General features: G+C 39.6%; 1 protein-coding gene across 10 annotated transcripts in view; it reads left to right on the top strand.

Annotated features, from left to right (window-relative positions):
* Window positions 1-10,603: 10,603 nt before the first annotated feature.
* Window positions 10,604-20,128, top strand: part of TJP1 (tight junction protein 1) — a 119,934-nt gene continuing 110,409 nt past the window's right edge. For all 10 annotated transcript variants that reach the window (XR_009531814.1, XM_060097519.1, XM_060097517.1 and 7 more), the window contains exon 1: window positions 10,604-11,061. Coding sequence is in view for 5 of the 10 variants with exons in the window: in XM_060097519.1 (XP_059953502.1) it covers window positions 11,035-11,061 (27 nt within the window). In the remaining 5 variants the exon portion in view is untranslated. The remainder of the gene's footprint in view (window positions 11,062-20,128) is intronic.

Raw genomic sequence — 20,128 nt, 5'->3', positions numbered from 1 at the left:
AAGTGAGGGGTCAGCCTGCTGCCCTTAGTTTCTGCTGTACCTTCAGCTCAGCCTCAAGTTTTCATTTGTCCCCTTTAAGTTTAGTTCCACAAATAATGAAGCTGCCACCAATTTATTTACTTATTTATTTTTTAGGTTTTAAAGTCCATTCTTCCCAAATACCATCTTTTTGTATCATTAAACCTTGTTGAATAATGTTAATTCCAAGCCCATAGTCCAAAAAGGCTTTTGCAACATTTACTAAATAATAGTTTGCTAATTCAAAATAGTATAAAATATGGTCATTTACTTGTAAGATTCTTGTGCTTTAAAAACTGTACTTACAAAAAATTATACTGCACCTTTAAAAATATAAATGAAGAGACTGGATAAATTAGCATGTAAATGTGGGTGGCATTTGTACGAAAAGTAATTCTAATGTACTGAAAGTAGCCATATTCATCAAAAATTAAAGTATCAAATTAACTTTCAAATATTTCCAAATAAATAGCTAGTATTATGGAGAAATATTTAACTATGTTGAATATTTTTTTACAGGACAGTGTTTTGCTAATGATACTAAGATGAGCTACAGAATCCTTACAAAGATTTTTTTAAAGCTATGTGATTCAGATAAATTGATCAGTCAATTTAAAATCCTTTAATATTTTGTTTTAGTAAAAAAATACCTTAGCTAAAACATCACTATGCACCTCAGTGACTTTGGTTTAGTTTGTCTGTGGCACCCTAAACACTCTCTAATTAATCCTTATGTCTGAATCCAGCATCTGCTGGTGAACATCTGTCGTAAAGAGGAAACATGATTTGTTTAGGGTCCTTAGGGTCATGTTTGTCCTTAGGGTCCACAGGGTGAAATATGCCCTGTTGGAAAAGTGTCCCAGATGTGTTCCTGGGTGCTGGGTAGCCCCAGCGTGGCCCTTAGGGGAGGGCGGGTCAACCAGACTCTGACAGGAGCCAGACTCTCTATGTACTGGCTACTTGGGTTGCAGAATTGTGTCAGAGGAGACAGGCAGGGCCGTCTGCCAGCAATCCCAAAGGCTATTGTGTAGTGTCTGATCATAGGTGACCAAGGGGCAGAGCCAGACCTTTTTAGTCCTTAGAAGAAAAAAAAAAGTTCTACGTTTATCGGTCATACCTGCCTTTATCAGTGGAGAGACTACTTGGTTTTATAGCCCTTATTATACATACAAAAGGCGGCAGTCTACCTAAGCCTTCGTTACCTTTAGAGCAGTTTCTATATATATCATTTTCCAGCGATATGGAATTCCCATTCAGATACACTTACAGAGCACATGCCACGTACCCCACAGTACTAAGAAGCTAATCTTTTGCATGTGTTTGTGTAGTACTCCTATAGGTTTAGCCTTACGTATCAGTTTGTCCTTGCAGGGTAACAAACCACCCCAATACTAAGCATCTTTAAAAATAATCATGGTTCTATGGGCTGGCAGTTTGGGCTCGGATCAGCTAAGTGGTTCTTTTGCTAGACTTGCCTGGGCTCACTCAGGTTGGTGCCATCAGTTTGTGGCTTGGCTGGGACTGGATGGTCTAGAATTCCCTTGCTCATGTCTCTGGAGGTTGGCAGACTGTCAGCCAGAGCATCTTGTTTCCTTTCCATGTGACCTCTCCAGCAGGCTAACCTGGGCTTCTTCCCCTGGAGGTCACAGGGTCCTCAGCAGCAAGAGACAGCAAGCCCTGATGCCCAAGTGCTTTTCAGGCTTCTGCTTGTGTCATGTTTGCCCTTTAAAACAAGTCATGCTGCTACCCAGATTCAAGGGGTAGAAAAGAAAGACTCTACCTCTTGTTGAGAAGAGCTGCCCTGTCACATTGCAATGGGGCATCCAAACAGGGATGGCAAGAATTTCTGACAATTATTTGTAACCTCCCTACCTTTGCTGATGGGAATATTTCTGTTTTTATTGATTTTCATGATAATAGATTTCAAATGTACACCAACATTCAAACATACCCTAAAGTAAAAAGAATGATACATTAAACCTCTTATATGCCCATCACTTGGATTCAACAATTTTCAATATTTTGCTGCTTTTTTTTGCCTGTATTTTAAAATTTTTCTCTTTGCTGAAGTATTTTAAAGCACGTCCCAAACATGGTGCTGTTTCAGCTCTGCATGTTTCAATATGCATCTCCTCAAAAAGGATACCTTACTTATGTGGCCATATGCCATGATCATATCATGGTATCATCTAGCACTTAGTCCATAATTAAATTTCCCCAATTGTCTCAAAAATGTCTTTTTACAATAGGTAGATTTGAAAGGGATTCCATCCACAGAAGGTCCATAGGAGTCCCAACTTGCTTTTCTTTTCTTTTTTCCTATTAATTTGTTTTGAAAACTGGCTGAGTTTTCCTATATACTATAGGAATAGTATAGTATAGTTCTATATAGTATATAGAACCCCACATTCTGCATTTGTCTGTCTGCTTCCTCGTGGAGTCACTTAAGGTGCATCTCCAGCTCTTGTATTTCTGTTTATGGAAGTCGCCCTATAGGTGAATTTCATTCAGGTGCCACTCTTGGGGCAGGTGTCCTTTGTAGAGAGGGTTGTGTGCTTCCAGTCGCATCACACAGTGTTGGCCTGTCTTACTTTCAATAACGCTATAACATTGATGGGTGGGTTGATCCTTTGATGATCAGTACCCGAATCTGTTATTTCAGTGTTACAAGACGATGATTTCCTAATTCCGTCATTCCTTCCAGATTTATTAGCTGGAGTTTCTTTCATAAGGAACTTTCCCTCATCCGTTAGAGTCATTTGGTTATCTGCAATAATATTCAGACAGAATATACATTCTTTCCTTTTAATTGACAGCTTAGATAATAAGGAGTTGGTACCTGAGTTATAGCCAGAGCTACTCAATACATAGTTGTTTGGGGGCCTCTCTTGCTTATTTACTCTCTTTTTTGATATTACAGGTAGACCTCGGAGACATGGCAGGTTCTAATCCAGACAACTGCAATAAAGCAAATATCACACTAGAGCAAGTCAAATGATTTTTTTTGATTTCCCAATGCATATAAAAATTATGTTTTCACTATACTGTAGTCTGTTAAGTGTGCAATAATAGCATTATATCTGAAAAAAGAATGTGCATACCTTAATTAAAAAATGCTTGATTGATAAAAAATACTAACCATCTGACAATGGAGGGTTGCTACAGACCTTCAATTCAGGGTTGCCACAGACCTTCAATTTATAAAAAAATGCAATACCTGCAAAGTATAACAACACGAGGTATGCTTGTATTATGAATTCATAGGTTTTAAATATTCAGTGTGTTTCAATCAATTGCACTTTTTTTTTTTTGAGGCTCAAATTGTTTCATCTTTGGCCAGTGGAAGCTACTTGGTTGCTTCTCTCACCTTTTGATTCATTATTCTTTGAGAATTTCCTTGCTTTCTGGCACAGTATATCCCAGGATTATCTTTATGTTTCTTGCTCCAGACCTGTAATCAGCCATTCCTGGCTGGAGATTACAGTATGGGCACTGGTTGGGCTCATTGCTATTGAGTTTTTATTATTTCTAGTCCTTTCGATGGCAAGAGCTGGGAAACATATATATATATATATATATATATATATTTATATATATATATATAGTCAGCCCTCTGTATCTGTGGACTGTGCATCTATGGATTCAACAAACTGCAGATTGAAAATATTCGGAAAAAAATTCCAGAAATTTCCAAAAAGCAAAGCTTGAATTTGCTGCACACTGGCAACTATTTACATAGCATTTACATTGTATTAGGTATTATAAGTAATCTAGAGATGGTTTCAAGTGTATGGGACGATGTGCATAGGTTATATGCAAATACTACACTAGTTTTTGTAAGGGCTTGAGCATCCTTGAATTTTGGTATCTCCAAGGGTCCTGGAACATATAGATACATATATATGTTTCTTTTTCTCTTAAGTATATTTTTAAAGTTGTTATACTGATTTTTTAACTTGTTAGAATTGCAAAATTTTTATTTAACTTCTTCAATTTTATGCTTTTTTCTCTTTTCAGTGGAAAATTTTGGTTCCTAACTGTGTTAACATACACTAATATATAACTAGTGTGAAAACATATATTATAATTTAGCATTACTAGCATATACTAATGCTAATAATATATAAAATTAACATTATTACTTTGAAACTGTTATATATTTACATTTAACTTTGAAACTGTTATACACATAATGTGATATTGCTAATATTGTAAATTATTGCATGTTAATAATACTAATATATATTAAATATACTAATGTATTAATACATATATAAAACAGCTAATTACTATATATTAGTTAATACACTAATGAGTATGTCAGTTTTATGTTAGTTAATGTGCACACACACGTAGATAAAAGTTTCAAAATAATGATGTTGATATTATTACTAACAGACTACTGGATGAAATTTAAGATTTCTCTGCAGTGCCCTTTTCCTTAGAAGATATTCCACTGAGAATACAGTCAAAGCACTTTGGACAAGTCATTGGGAACAGTTCTTTTCTTTGTATGGCTAGGGCACCGAAGTAGTGTTTATTTTCTCACCCCAGTATTTACAGATGCCTTTTTTCTTCTTGATTTCATTTTTTTAAAAATATGCAAAACATTTTTGTTTCCAAAGTCAAAACTATAATATCGAGTCTGTCTAGAAAAGTCTCATATTATTGATGTCTCGCCCTCCTCTAAAGGCAATTCCTTTTATTTGTTTATTTTGCAAATATATGTATATATTTTACTCCCTTTTAAAATTATGTTAAATATAAAAATATATTTACCTCTTTTTCAGTGGAGTTCCACTAACTTTTCTACATTTTATGTTTATTATTTATTTTAAAAGACTACTATTATAAAGGTTTTACACATGCATAAACTGTAAACAAAATCCAAACATTATACTTTGGGAGACCAGACTGTTTAGCTTCTGTTAAGGAATATATCTGGGTTGTTTTTTAATCCAATGAGCTTGGTACTCCCTGCCATCTGGGAAAGACAGACGCCAAACTAAAGTGGGGTAGAAAGATTTCTTCTGATCTCCATTTATTGTTTGAGGCTGAGAAAATATCTCACAGAAGTTCTTTTACAATGATGAGTCTGAGAAAATAAATTCCTTGAGTATAATAAGAGCCATGAAACTCCAGGTGTGCCCTGAGTGTTGTCCTCTGTGACTTTTTTTTTTTTTTTTTTTTTTTGCGGTACGAGGGCCTCTCACTGTTGTGGCCTCTCCCGTTGCGGAGCACAGGCTCCGGACGCGCAGGCCCAGCGGCCATGGCTCACGGGCCCAGCCGCTCCACGGCACGTGGGATCCTCCCGGATCGGGGCACGAACCCATATCCCCTGCATCGGCAGGCGGACTCTCAACCACTGCGCCACCAGGGAAGCCCTCAGGCTAGTTTTAAATGCAAAGATCAGAACATTTAACTCGTATGAGGAATTAGTTGAATTATACAATTGATATTTCATGGCTTGTCCCTGGAGTTGTCCCTCAAGCCAGCCAGAAGAGACAAGCACAGGCAGACTCAGAAAGGTTGGGAGGAGAGAGGACCCCACTCCCAAGCAGCGACCGACAGGCAGGAGGAGCACCCCTGGGCCTGGGATAATCACAACCAGAAGACCCTCCAGGGCCCTGGGGGTCCCACTTGCCTGCTGGGCCTAGCAGAACCCCCTTCTCACAAGCTGCCTGACCAAGATGCCGTAGCTGGGCACAGGGTCTGGGGGGATTGAGCTCCTGGCCCGCTGCTGCAGCCCACAGCAGACAGCAACCACCAGGGATCCTTAAACCTCCAGGCCGGGAAGGCTTGGTACCCGAGTGGGAGCTGAGAGAGAGGCTCCCCCTACCAAGGTGGGAAACAGCACTGCCTGCCTGGGCTCTTGCCCCACCCAGGATGCTGTGGTACCCAGCCCTCGCCCATCGCTGTCAGGGAGGGAGGTACAGGCCAGGCTTCAGGAGTCCTGGGAGCAGGCAGCCTGGAGCCCCTCCCCAGAGGCCACAGGAGCCAGGACCAGTGTGAGCTGAGACCACAGGACCCCAGTGTGCGCTCTATCCACCTTCACTTACAAAACACAAATCCGAAGTGAAAATCATTCAGATTCAGAGCATTAAACCCCAAGTGCAGGGCCTTCTGAGCGCCGGGTTGTACAGCTGCACTGCTGGCACACCTTTGAAGGTAGCCTGGGTGGAGTCAGGGGCTTTTGTTTTTGTTTTTTCCCTCCGTTTTTAAGATGGGAGAAACTAGGAGAAGCTTGAATTCTGAGAGGTAGAATCCTTTAAGCTGAGATAGGACAAAGATGATGGCCAGAGAACTTGGCTGATAGGGCCAGGCCCCCAGATGGGATTCCTTGCCCAGGGGGAGGGAAAGAGAAGAAAAGCAAGTGTTAGGATAGGTGTGTCATATTTGGCAGGAAGGGAAGGGAGTTTCCATTCCTCAATTTCTGTTTTCTCTATGAATTATTTGCTTGGGCTGGGGAGGAGGTCTTTGAGGGGTCATTAGAAGAGTGTAGAAGTGGGAAACAGGAGCTGTGAAGGAGGGGCAGACTGCTCCCTCCAGTCCAGCTGGAGTCATGGATTCCACGGAATTATGAAGTTTCTAGTCGGCCTGGTTGTGTGACATTCACGACCCTAAAAAGAGAAAGCTCTACCTTGCCATGGTCAGAGGAAGGATGGCCCCTCTCTTCCTTAGGAGGAACTCTTCTTAGGAAGGACTGTTCTTTATTTTGAACTGAATAAAAAATGACTTGTTTTTAGTGTTTCTATGTCCTTTAAAAAAACGAAATGATGTTGGTGATAGTAACATTCTTTTGGTATTTTTTTTATTCTGGCAAAAATCTATATAAAATGTACCATTTTAAACATCTTTAAGTGTACAGTTCATAACGTTTGTTTTTGAATGTCCTTTACTTTGCAAAATAAAATAAGATTAAACGTTGGTCATTCTGTATTGTACCCATAAAGTGGGTTTTTTTGTTTCTTTTGTTTTGTTTCGTTTTTGTGAAATTTTACTGGTCTGTGAAATCTAGAAACTTTATGAGTCTTAAAAAACTTTTTCCTATTTAACAGTGTTATATGACTCTTATTGGCAGAGGAAAACTCTGAAGCAGTTTATAGAATTTTTAAAGATATGGCATAAGAGTGAGATTAGGACTACTTATTTTATTTTGTTGTTACAGCGCTCTGATAAAGTTCTCCTAATTCCAGTATTTTGTATATATGTCTCTTTTGTGACATCAACACTGTCTCATTTTCTGCCACAGTGCCATACTTCCCCTTTATATGTCATGTGTAAACTCACAGCTCATACTAAAAATAACTATGTTTTTCTAAGGAGTTTTTTGGTAACAGAAAGATAAATATACATATGTAAAATGTGGGTGTGGTTATAGTTGTTCATTTGGTCAAAGCTGTTTTAATAAATGGTTCTAAGATTTATAAAGATTTCACACACATGCTGTTTTTTTCATTCTGAGCCACAGACACCAAAAATCCCACAGGAAGTTGTCTTTGAAAGTGTGGTTTTTTAGTTTCCTGTTCAGTTTGCATTAGATGATCAGAAATAGTCTGTGCAATCGAAAGAGATTCTTGGTTAAACTTTATTGTAATTCTAAATGAGAATCTCAAATTTGCTTGTATTTCTTCCCATATAATTGATCTAGAGGAGCTATAATCACATCCATATGTAGGCACTAAAGTTGTGGTATAATGTGAACCTTTTTTTGATGTTCAAAGGATAAACTCTTCATTGTTAAAGGGGCAACTATCTGAGATTATGCTTTATGCTTTCCACTTCTTATCAAACCATCTCCCTGGCAATAAACTGTAGGAATGGAGATGTACTTTTAATTCTTGACAACTAACTTTTACCTTTATTTTTACAAATGACAAAAACTTTCTCTTGATTCTTTAGAGAAAAGGAGAGACATTAAAAAAACTGTACAGCTTAATTTTTTAACATCTTATAGGAGTATAATTGCTTTATAATGTTGTGTTAGTTTCTGCTTTATAATAGAGTGAATCAGCTATACATATACATGTATCCCCATATCTCCTCCCTCTTGCATCTCCCTGCCATCCTCCCTATCCCACCCCTCTAGGTGGTCACAAAGCACCGAGCTGATCTCTCTGTGCTATGTGGCTGCTTCCCTCTAGCTTTCTATTTCACATTTGGTACTGTATATTTGTCCATGCCACTCTCTCACTTCGTCCCAGCTTACCTTTCCCCCTTCCCGTGTCCCCAAGTCGATTCTCTACATCTGCATCTTTGTTCCTGTCCTACCCCTAGGTTCTTCAGAAACATTTTTTTTTCTTTTTAGATTCCATATATATGTGTTAGCATCCGGTATTTGTTTTTCTCTTTCTGACTTACTTCACTCTGTATGACAGACTCTAGGTCCATCCACCTGACTACAAATAACTCAATTTCGTTTCTTTTTATGGCTGAGTAATATTCCATTGTATATATGAGCCACATCTTCTTTATCCATTCATCTGTTGATGGACACTTAGGTTGCTTCCATGTCCTGGCTATTGTAAATACAGCTGCAATGAACATTGCGGTACATGACTCTTTTTGAATTATGGTTTTCTCAGGGTATATGCCCAGTAGTGGGATTGTTGGGTTGTATGGTAGTTCTATTTTTATTTTTTTTAAGCAACCTCCATACTGTTCTCCACAGTGGCTGTATTAATTTACATTCCCACCAACAGTGCAAGAGGGTTCCTTTTTCTCCACACCCTCTCCAGCATTTATTGTTTGCAGATTTTTTAATGATGGCCATTCTGACTGGTGTGAGGTGATACCTCACTGTAGTTTGGATTTGCATTTCTCTAATTATTAGTGATGTTGAGCATCCTTTCATGTGTTTTTTGGCAATCTGTGTGTCTTCTTTGGAGAAATGTCTATTTAGGTCTTCTGCCCATTTTTGGATTGGGTTGTTTGTATTTTTGATATTGAGCTGCATGAGCTGCTTGTAAATTTTGGATATTAATCCTTTGTCAGTTGCTTCATTTGCAAATATTTTCTCCCATTCGTACAGCTTTAGATACTATAACTACCATTGAAAAAAATTTTAAAGTATACTATTATTCATTGAAATATTTTTATCAGTGTAACTTTTAAAGCATAGTATTCTCAAGGTTAAATTTCTTGCTTGATTTCATTATTTTTAAAACCATGGCAAAAGGAAAATAAACTAAAATTGCCATCAGATGTATTAGATCTTTGACAGATCATTATATAATCTAGCATTTAACTTATATACGGTAGGCTTGATGAAGAGTGACAAATGAGGAAAGAGGAAAGGTCTCAGTGCATTTGTAGATAACATTTCGAGGTTTAGGTCTGTTAAAGGTACGATGTCTAGTTCTAGGCAGGTCATGCTGATTGCACATCTTACTAAATGGGAGGACTAATAAAGATAATGTGGAAGGTCTTCCACAGCCACCTTTTCAAATAAAAAAATAATATCACCACAATTAAAAAAATAGCATTTGTTCATAAGGAAATTTTAATTACAGTTCCTAAAAGAATAAATAATACTTTGTCCAAAACCAAAAGTCACATCCAACATGACTTTAAAACAAAAGTGACTGTAACCATTTCTGTGCATGGGGAAAAAAAAGAAAAGAATAAGGGTTTGATTTGCAGAATGCTTTTTTCTAGTTCCATAGCTTCAGGTTGCAAAATGTATGGTATTTTACTTTGAAATTTTAATTGATATTTATGTATGATATACAGATATTTCTTGGTTACGATAAGTTATATCCATACAGTTTGAATTCTAAAGAGAAAACCATCGTTTAAAACCTGATGTTTCTGCTTTTTTCTGTTTCTCGTGTACCTTTTATGGCACTACACTAGGTACTTTTAAGGAGCTTACCATTTAATGTTACTAAGAATTCCTGACATTTGTGAAGAGCTTTACATTTTACAGAGTGTAGAATAATGAGGGAGGAAAAGGTTTCTTAAATACTCCTTGGTGTCTAGCGAGGGCGTCTGCATTGCGGGCTGATCAGCCGGACCGTGGACCGAACGTCCTCGCAGCCTTTTCTGCTGGGCGCCTCCCCTTCTCTCGCCACTAAGAATTTCAACATTTTTTATGCCAAAAATATGCTTTTGGGATCCCTGTCTGTACCGGCTGGAGAAGGTGGTGTTGGGTCTATATCGAGGCCTCATGTGCGTGAGCCCCCTGGTGCCCGTGACCCCGTGACCAGTGTCCGCGGGGCAGTCGATCCGTCCACAACGACAGCCAGGACACACTTCACAGCGAGGCCTAGGCAGGCGGGCGGCGGGGGCCGCGGCCAGGTGTGTCTCTGTTCAAGTCGCAAAGGCTGGGTACACGGAGGCTCACTCCTCGGGGGCGCTTTCCGTCTGACCCGTGATGCGAACAAACAGGAAACTCCGTCTCCAAGCTACTTCGGAAACTGGGCTTTTCCTTCCGCGACAGGGGTCGCGTCCGGACAGGAAGCTGACCAGCCGCTCGCCCCCTCGCCCTCGTGGCCCCGCCCCCGCCTCGGCCCCGCCCCCCCGCGCGGCCCTGCCCCTGCCACGGCCCCGCCCCCTGGCCGGGCATGCTCAGTGGGACGGGTCGGGTTGGCAGGTTTGCGTGGCCCTCCGCGGTTGCCGGCGCCGGCTCAGCCCGCCGACGCCACGTCCCGTCGTTGCGGCTCGTTCCTGGGAAGTTACGTGTGGAAGCTGCTCGCAGGGAGCCGGCGGGCGGGCCGCGGAGGGCTCGGTGCTGCCGAGCGTTGAGCGGGCGGGCCCGTGCCGGTGGCGGGGCTGCGGCCGCCGCGCTCGGAGGGAGGTGCCGGCCTGGCGCGCCCCGCGGGGAGCCCCGGGCGGGGCTGGCGCGGCGCGGACTTTTGTCCTAGTTGAGTCCCCTCCCCGTGGGCCGGGCCTCTCCGGCGCCCCCGCCCCGCTCGCTCCCGGGAGATGTTTATCTGGGCAGCTGCGTGAGGAGCCGGTGGCTGGCGGCGAGGAGTCTCGGGTCCGAGGAGCGTCGTGTGGCACCGGAGAGACAAGATGTCCGCCAGGGCCGCGGCCGCCAAGGTGAGCGCTTCGGGGGCCCGTCCCGCCGGGGGCCCGTCTCCCTCCTCCCGCGGGCTGGCGGCCGGGCCGGGGCCCGAGGAGCAGGCGGGCGGCCGGGGGTGGGGACGGCCGGGGCCCAGGCAGGTGCATCGCGGCGGCGTCGCTGGCAGTCCCCGGCTCATGCCTGCGCGGGGAGGGAGCAGGGCGGGCGGGAACGCGCAACAGGTCCCGCCGGGAAGCCGGGCGCGGGGAGCGGAGGTCGCGCCGGAGCCACCCCGGTGGGCGGTGGCTGCTGTCTTTGCGGGAGTGGTTGGTCCCTGGCGAAACCGTGTGGTTTCGATCTGATGTCACTGTCGCTGGTATGCGCGCGCCCGCGACAAGACATTGGGACGGCAAACACTCAGCCCGTGTGGAGTAGGTTGGATTTTTGTTGTTGTAACTGTTTTATTTACTTACGGTAACATTGAAAAAACTAAACTCTTAACAGTTTTTAATAGTTTAGTTTGAATTAAACTTTCAAAAGTACCACAGAATACCCTTAAAAATGGACAGTTAGATGAACTCTAAACAATAAATATTGGCAAAGACGTGTGGGTTCCTCAAAAAAGTAACACTTTTTCCTATCAATTTTTCCATGTGCTTTGAAGTATTATGCCATTTCCTCAGTGCTTTCAAACCAATTTATATATGACATTAAAAAGCTGAAGTTTTTTAAAAAAATTAATTTATTTTTTAAAATTTTTGGCTGCGTTGGGTCTTTGTTGCGGTGCGCGGGCTTCTCATTGCGGTGGATTCTCTTGTTAGGGAGCACAGGCTCTAGGCACGTGGGCTCAGTAGTTGTGGCTTGCGGGGTGTAGGGCGCAGGCTCGGTAGTTGTGACCCACGGGCTTAGTTGCTCCGCGGCATGTGGGATCTCCCCGGATCAGGGCTCGAACCCGTGTCCCCTGTAATGGCAGGCGGATTCTTAACTACTGAGCCACCAAGGAAGTTCTCTGAAGTTCTTAAAAATCAGTTAATATTCTCCCTCCTTTTGTACATTTTAACCTTTTTCACCATAAAATTGTACCTGCTCTTTTAAACGATTGCGGGAATACAGAAATGTGAAGAGTAAAAATCTTCTCCCTTAAAAATCAACTCATTACTTCAAACAGTATCAAAGTGCTTACGCAGGTACTGGTTTGATTTTTTTTGTTTGTTTTTCTGTTTGAAATGTTTATTCATAGTATCTCGGACCAGGTATAATAAGACCCTGGAGTTTCTGATCTCAAGACCTTGTTTTCTGGCTGGCAGAAGTTAGCGGTTACACTTAGTAGTGAATTCTTCTAAGGAATTTAGTGTTCTCTCTTTAAGAAAACTTTCATGTGTACCTTTTTGACCTTACACTGATTAAGAACAATCTAAAGATTGAGAATAAAAGGCAGAATTTTGCATGATTTTAAAATAAGCTTACATTATTTACTTTTCTTGGGAGGAAAGGCTTTGTTTCCGTATTACAGAGAATGTCACTGTGTTCCTGCAGTGTGATCTCTGGCACTTAATATCCAAGACCACACACTCTAGAAAGGTTATTTCATGTATGGAGAGAAGTAAGTTTTCAGTAGATTGCCATAGTAAAATGATGATTTAGAAGGAGTCCTACATTTTCTCCTGAATCATGGTGTTGAGATTTTATGGCATATTGCAAAATATCACTAGTTAAACATTACATTTTAGGGACGTTTGCATTCTTAAATATTTATGAGTAGAATGTCAGTTGAAAGCTTACTTTTCTGAATGCTGTGTTATGGGACCACCATGAAATCTTATGTAGATAGAGCAAGGCAGGCCGTAAAAGATAGGTGAAATGAAATAGTATTCAACCAAGTCACGTTTAATTTTGTAAGGTGATTAAAATGCTTAATAAGAACCAGGCTGTGTACTCAATACTTTACATATATTTTTGTTTCCTCCACTTCCCAGTTAAAAAAAAGTGAAGACATTAATTTTGCAGCTTGCTTTTCTTGCTTTTAGCATAATAGTTTGTAGAACTCTTCTCGAAACCAGGACCTTTGATTCTATATTCTTTGTAATGGTTGAATATTCTTCCATCCCATGAATATGCTGCAGGTCATTATTGCCTTACTGATAGACATTTAATTTATTTCCAGGATTTTATTGTAATAAGTAGCCTTATATTTTAATATCTGCACTTATATAGTACTACTGTATGTCATATTCTTTTTTTTTTTGGCGGTATGTGGGCCTCTCACTGTTGTGGCCTCTCCCGTTGCGGAGCACAGGCTCCGGACGCACAGGCCCAGCGGCCATGGCTCACGGGCCCAGCCGCTCCGCGGCATGTGGGATCTTCCCAGATCGGGGCACGAACCCATTTCCCCTGCATCAGCAGGCAGACTCTCAACCACTGCGCCACCAGGGAAGCCCTGTATGTCATATTCTTAAAAATGGAATTTCTGGGTCAAAGGGTATGCATTTAAAATTCTGATATACGCCACTAAATCTTTCTCCAAAACGGTTGTACCTAGAATTAATATAACAATTGTTGGTAACTTACCTAATTTTAAAGGACATAAAACCTCAATAAATGAGATGAGAAAATATACTCTCTGAATAGGGGAGAGTGACTCTTGTAGAATATACCAAATTTCCTAGAGTTGGTGTATAAATGTTAAAACAATTCCAAATAGAATTCCAGTGCGGTATTGTAGAAAACTTGACATATTGATGAGAAAGTTTATCTGATAAAATAAATGGATGATAGCCATGAAATTTTTGGAAAAAGAATACCTTATTAGAAAACCTAATGTGTTATAAATTCAAAGTAATTTGAGGCAGTCTTTTAGCTCAGGAATAGACATTGGAATCACAGAGTCCAGAAGCATCTGTGTGTTTATGAGGTTTTAGTGATTATGATCGTCAGCATTTAATGTGTGTCAGCTATTGTTCTAAGTGCTTAACATGTAGTTCTCAGTATCGATATGAAATGAGCACTACTGTTATTCCCCAGTTTATGGATGAGGAGATTGAAACACACAGAGATAAAGTAACTTGCCTAAATTCACCTATCCAGCAAGAGGGAAAATTGAGACTGTATGATAAAAATAACATGGAAGATTACTGGAGAAAGGATGGAGAAAGGATGGATTATTCAATAAATAGTGCTGGGACTGTTGGTTATCCTCTTTAAAAAAAAAATTTTTTTTAGGCCACCCCCACCCCCGAAAAAAAATCCAAATGAGATGTTTGAAAAAGTGCAAAGAAGATAAATCATAAAATACTAGAAAAAAGTGTAGGATGCTTTAAAAACTATATACTTAAATTGGAAAGGGGTTTTCAGTGCATGATATTAATATAAGTAATAAAGGAAAAGTTCAGATATACATCTGAATTTGCAAACAATTACTAGTGTACCTGATGTGAAATGATTCAAAAGTTGAAAACAGGAATTTGAGGGCGGTTCTCTGTCTCACCAAGGAATTGTTTAATTATGTAAGAAAATGATATGAATAATTGGGAACATTTCCATTTGTTGAATCACAGAAAGTGGCTGAAGCAAGTGCAGTGGCTTCTGGATTTTTAAGCAGTTTCACTTCAGAGGAAGCAATAAAATGTAACATTGTACTGTATGCTTATTAGATTTTGCTGCTTAAAAGTTTCCATTTTGTCTCAGGAACAGAATTTTTTTCGCCTGGTTGATTAGTTTTAAAATTATAATGTAGTTTAGTATGGAAATTATTTACACCACTTCTTAGGAATTGATTTATAGTTATCAAATAAGGCACAATGAACTTTCCTTAACAGCTGAACATTTGAAAGTTAAAAACTGTAGAGTAAAGCTAAATGAACAAAATTAATTACGAAATTAGTCCTTATAGATAGGAATTGTGTCCTCAGTGGCTGTTATGACGTAGTTTTAATTTTGGTACTTAGTGATTGGTATTTGCTTCATACTGCTTTAGAGGTAAATTAAAAACTCACTGTGCTTTATGAGAATTCACTAATTGTGTGTGCCAACGTTTATTGGGCTTCACTGTAGTAATATTTTTCTTTACCTGCCAAATTTGTACAATGTTTTTCACTAGAAATATTTTTATAGTATTTAAGGCAAAGACTTAATTTTTTATGTTAGTGTGTTTGACATGGTAGATGCTTGTGGTTAAACCTGTCATTTATGTGCTTGGTTGATAATCCTGACTGCATTTATAACTCTTAAGTTCATTTTAGGACAGCTGCATTAGACAGGTACTTTTCAAATCTACAGTGCTTCCCCACTAGTGAGTGATAGTGGAGGTCAGCCATCCACACCAACAAATAATGAGGTTAAAACCAATCTGTGGCTTTGAGAGCTGTAATGTAGTATATATAGTACTGTTTCCTGTTTGGTTTGAAGGAGAAAGATTACAGTAGTTTCACTGCTTTTTTTTTTTTTCAATCCTGGTAACAATGTACTAGCTCTGACTTTTACTTGCTCTTTAATCTTTTTTCTATTTAGAGACCAAATGTAAACTCAGTACAGTTCTAAGAATAAAACTGAGTATAAACAGGACAGATCACCAAGCTGCTAAGGAAAGTGTCATTAAAAATAATAATTTTGGTGAAAAAATTGGAAGTGTAATCCTCTTTATTGACATAGTTCTGACATGATAAAAATTCAGTCTAATGGAAGACCACGAGTCCGGCTGTAAATCCACGTGTGGTGCCACTGGTCCCTGGCCGCCCAGCCACAGCTCACTGCAGGCTCCGTGCCAGTCATGCACTCAGGGTCGAGCACTGATGGAACATGGTAGGGTTGGAGACCAGCCATGGGACAAGCAGAGTTATTTTTTATTCGTAGAGTTTCTGATCAAATGTTAAATAAGATTAAAAGATAGTTTATGTCTAGTATGATATTTCTGAAATATTTGACTAGAACTTGCTTTGCATCTCTGAATTTTGAAAGACAATCTTGAAAAACCTCCTTAGCTTAATTTTTAATCTTGTAGAGACATGTTAGAACAATTTACCAAGTTTTGAATTTAATCTAAAATTGGTCTGTTTCAGTATAGTATTTCTAATATAAGCCAGCAATAAAAATAGGCCTTTTGCTACTGCTGACCTAGAGTGCTTCCTAATTTATTTATTGCAGAGAAGAGTGGCTTCAGGTTGCTTCTTTATGGGTTAGCCAGGTGCTTGATTTCCATGCCTTCCTAAACAGATACATTCTTAATAATGAGAAGTGTGCGGTGAGTTCCTGGGTAGGGAATTTCATGTTATATCCTAAAAATGTGTGAAAATAATGGACTCTGAATGATCGACTATCCCACAGAGTACTGTTTTAATATGAGGAAACCAATGTTGCCAAAATTCATACCACAAAATACCATTTGAGATTTAATAACAAGCCCTGTTACGTATGTAGTGTTAATACTGAATCTCAGAAAGCCCTTAACTTTGGGATAGATCAAAAGGTATGTTTTAATTTGTGTTGTAGGTGCATTTCAGTATATATTAGAACAGTCTTAACTCTTTCATGCTGGTAGAATGCTGGGAAGTGAGTTGATTGGTGAGTGACCTCATTCTAGTTTATCATGTCCAGAAGAGAGGTGAAAACTGGAACGAATATTACTTTGCAGGGATGCTAATTAGGAACATAAGATTAGCATATTCCTCGCTTGATTACAAAAATTTTTTTTGATTTGCTGAAATATTTTTTTTGTTTTTTTAAAAATAGTGTACATTCCCAAAGAGTGAAAGTTCATTTTTTTCTTGGTTATTTTAGGAATTTTCACTCTTTCGAATTGTTGCTAGTAATCTTTTGGGTTTGTACACAGTTTTTGATAACAAATAAACTTAATTTATGATTGTTCTCTTAATTCAATACATAATGCTAAAATTCAGGAGGTTATCAGTAATGAGATTCTTTTTGTTAGTTCAGCAAGTATTTATTGAGCACACTTTGTTTTGGATCCCTGTCCTCTAAAGGCTTATAGGTTTTAGCTGCCCTGTATTGTAATAATCAGTTGTGAAATGTGTAATTCATTTTTAAGATCCAAATAATTTGAGTGTTTATTCTTAAATATGAGCACACTTCAGGTCATCTTATAAGAGCATAGCACTCTGCTGTGCTTTTTTGGTTGGGGAAGGTGGTAGAATCCCATCTAGAGCCTGGGCTTACTGTAACACATGAGTTTCTGCATTTTCCCTTGTTAATTAAAAAAAAAAAAGTTTCAATTGAATCTGGATAAATTCACGCATTTGGTAAACGTCTAAATAGGAGAAGAAGGTTAAGAATTATAAAGTAATTAGAATTTACTTATATACTTATAACTCCTTGAATATACTCACATGAAAAATGGACAGTAAGCTGGCTGTTACTATTATACTTAGGGTCTAGCCAGTTGTTAAATATGTAACAATTTGGATTTTTGAAACTGTATTCTATATTTAACAGATACTCACTGGTGGCCTAGTATGAACCAGGCACTGTTCTAGGTGCCAGAAATAGAGCAGTGAACATATCACTGTGCTGTACTTGTGGACCATTTTAATGGTGTGGGCAGAAAGCAACAAATAAAATACTGTAAATAAAATGATTATGAGCACCTAGAATCCCTAACAGGCCATTTCTGGATCATAACTTGCTTTCCCCAAAGATTATAAGTATCTTGTCTTCTATATTACTTATTTTCTAGTTTTTCTGTATAATTTTACCACTTACGCATTCCGTAAACACTGGTTTTGCCTGTGAACTTTATACCAACAGGATCTTCTGGTGTGGACTCTTGTATATGGCTTCTCTTGCTCAGTGTTGTGTCTGTGAGATGATGGACATTGTGGGTGACTAGTTCATTAACTATCATTATATTCGTGGGTGAAATTCGTAGTCTTCCATTTTAGGAGGGCTTGTCAGATTGGCTTCTGGAAAAAGTAGTTTGAATTAGACTTCTGTGGGTTTTGAGGGGAAAATGTTGTATACTTGTCTGAGGGGCAAGAATTAGATAAGTGTATTGGCTAAGCGTTGGGACACTAACAACTATGTGAAAAATAGGGAGCTGCTTTTGGTGTTCATATGATGTTTACCTTGAAAAGTCAGTTTTAATTTTGAGGGCTTTTTATGACTGAGGTCTTAAAATCCATTATCTTAAAGTATATTTTCATAGGTATCCATTTACCTGACACTGATCAGACCAGTGAAAGCCCTGGTGGGGAGAAATTCGTGGTTCAGCAAAAACAAGTAAACACAAGTGTACTTTTCAAAGTATGATTGTAAGAAATCTTTCCCAGTGGTGTCATGTAAAGGAACTTTGGAAGATTTATTTACTGTTTTTCTTTTTTTTTTTAAATAAATTTATTTATTTATTTTTGGCTGTGTTGAGTCTTTGTTGCTGTGTGAGTTGCAGCAAGCGGGGGCTACTCTTTGTTGCAGTGTGTGGGTTTCTCATTGCAGTGGCTTCTCTTGTTGCAGAGCACGGGCTCTAGGTGCACGGGCTTCAGTAGTTGTGGCTTGTGGGCCCTAGAGCTCAGGCTCAGTAGTTGTGGTGCACGGGCTTAGTTGCTCTGAAACATGTGGGATCTTCCCAGACCAGGGCTCGAACCCGTGTTCCCTGCATTGGCAGGCAGATTCTTAACCACTGCACCACCAGCAAGTCCCTATTGTTTTTCTTTTTTAAACAGTGATACATGTTGGAGTATTTAATTAAACATATACCAACCCATATTTTGATGCTGTATTTCCTGTAAAGTCAGAAGACAGTGGCCATGGCAAGCAGATTTACATCCTACTTGTAAATAATGAGAAATATGTATTAATAATAAATAATAGCCTCCTAATACTGAGTGCTGATTCTGTGACGATACTAAGCTAGTTGTTTTATGTGCATTGCCTCATCTGATCTTAACAATTGTAGTAGGTACTCTTGTGACCTCTGTCTCATAGGTGAGGAATCTGAGGTTAAATTTACTGCTCTGGCTAATGGCACACTTGCTTCTAGGCTTTATAATTCACACATGCGCATGCTTTTACGTTCATGTGCTGTAAGGAGTGTCAAGGAGAGGAGTATGGAATGGTGTTAGGCGAGTCGTGACTCACGAGAGCAGGAAGAGAGGGTGCTGTGGGGTCAGAGAGCACGAGCTCCTCTGAAGGAGGCCAAAATTGCCCCGCCCCAGCTGATTGTTGCTGGTGGTGAAGACAGCAGGCTGGATCTTCGCGTTTTTTTCCAGAAGTGGTTGTAAATCTAGATTTTCTGTAAATTACCTTGACTTATATGTTGGGAGCTGACTTCATTTTTTATACCTTTTTATTGTGAAACATAACACCTATGTAAAAGAGCAGAAAGCACATGTACATTAATGAATTATCACAAAGTGAACACCCATATAAACACCACCCAGGTCAAGGAGTAGAATATTGGCAGCTCTTCAGCTTCCTTCATTGCCCTCTACCTGATAACCTTATCCTGCCAGTGAGCCACTGTCCCGACAGTAAGACCCCTGTGTTAGGATTTTCCTGCCAGCACCATTCTTTCCCCAAGACAGCCACTATTCTGACTTTATGTTTTTAAAATTCATGTGTTGTTTCATTATGAATTCATTCATCTTCATTGCTGTTTAGTATTTTATTGTATGAATGTACTACAGTTTATTTATTCTACCATTGATGGGCATTTGGATTGTTTACTACTTTGGGCTATTAAGAATAATGCTTCCACTATTAAGATGAGCACTTGTTCATCTCGGTGAACATGTGCACGTTTTTCTCTAAGATGTATTTGGGGACGGAATTGCTGCTGGATTGTTTAGTGTGTCATCACTTTCAGTAGACGATGTCTTCTGCAAAGAGATTATACCAAGTTACACTTGTCATCATCAGTGAATGAGAGTTTCTGTTGCTCTGCATTTTCACCAGTACTTGGTATTAGCAGACACTTTTAGCCCTTTCTGGTTGGTCTTTAGTGAATTTCATTGGAGATTTTAATTTGCATTTTTTGACTAGATGAAGTTGAGCAACTTTTCTTGTTTATGCCCTGTTTGAGTCTATTGTCTGTTTTTCTTTGGGATTATCTTCTTATTGATTTGCTTTGTATTTTTTTTTTTTTTTGGATAAAAGCTAGTT

Source organism: Mesoplodon densirostris, chromosome 4, assembly GCF_025265405.1.
Source record: "Mesoplodon densirostris isolate mMesDen1 chromosome 4, mMesDen1 primary haplotype, whole genome shotgun sequence".
NCBI lineage: Eukaryota > Metazoa > Chordata > Mammalia > Artiodactyla > Ziphiidae > Mesoplodon > Mesoplodon densirostris.
The sequence above is the reverse complement of the archived record's forward strand: the minus strand, read 5'-3'. Positions and strand labels throughout refer to the sequence as shown.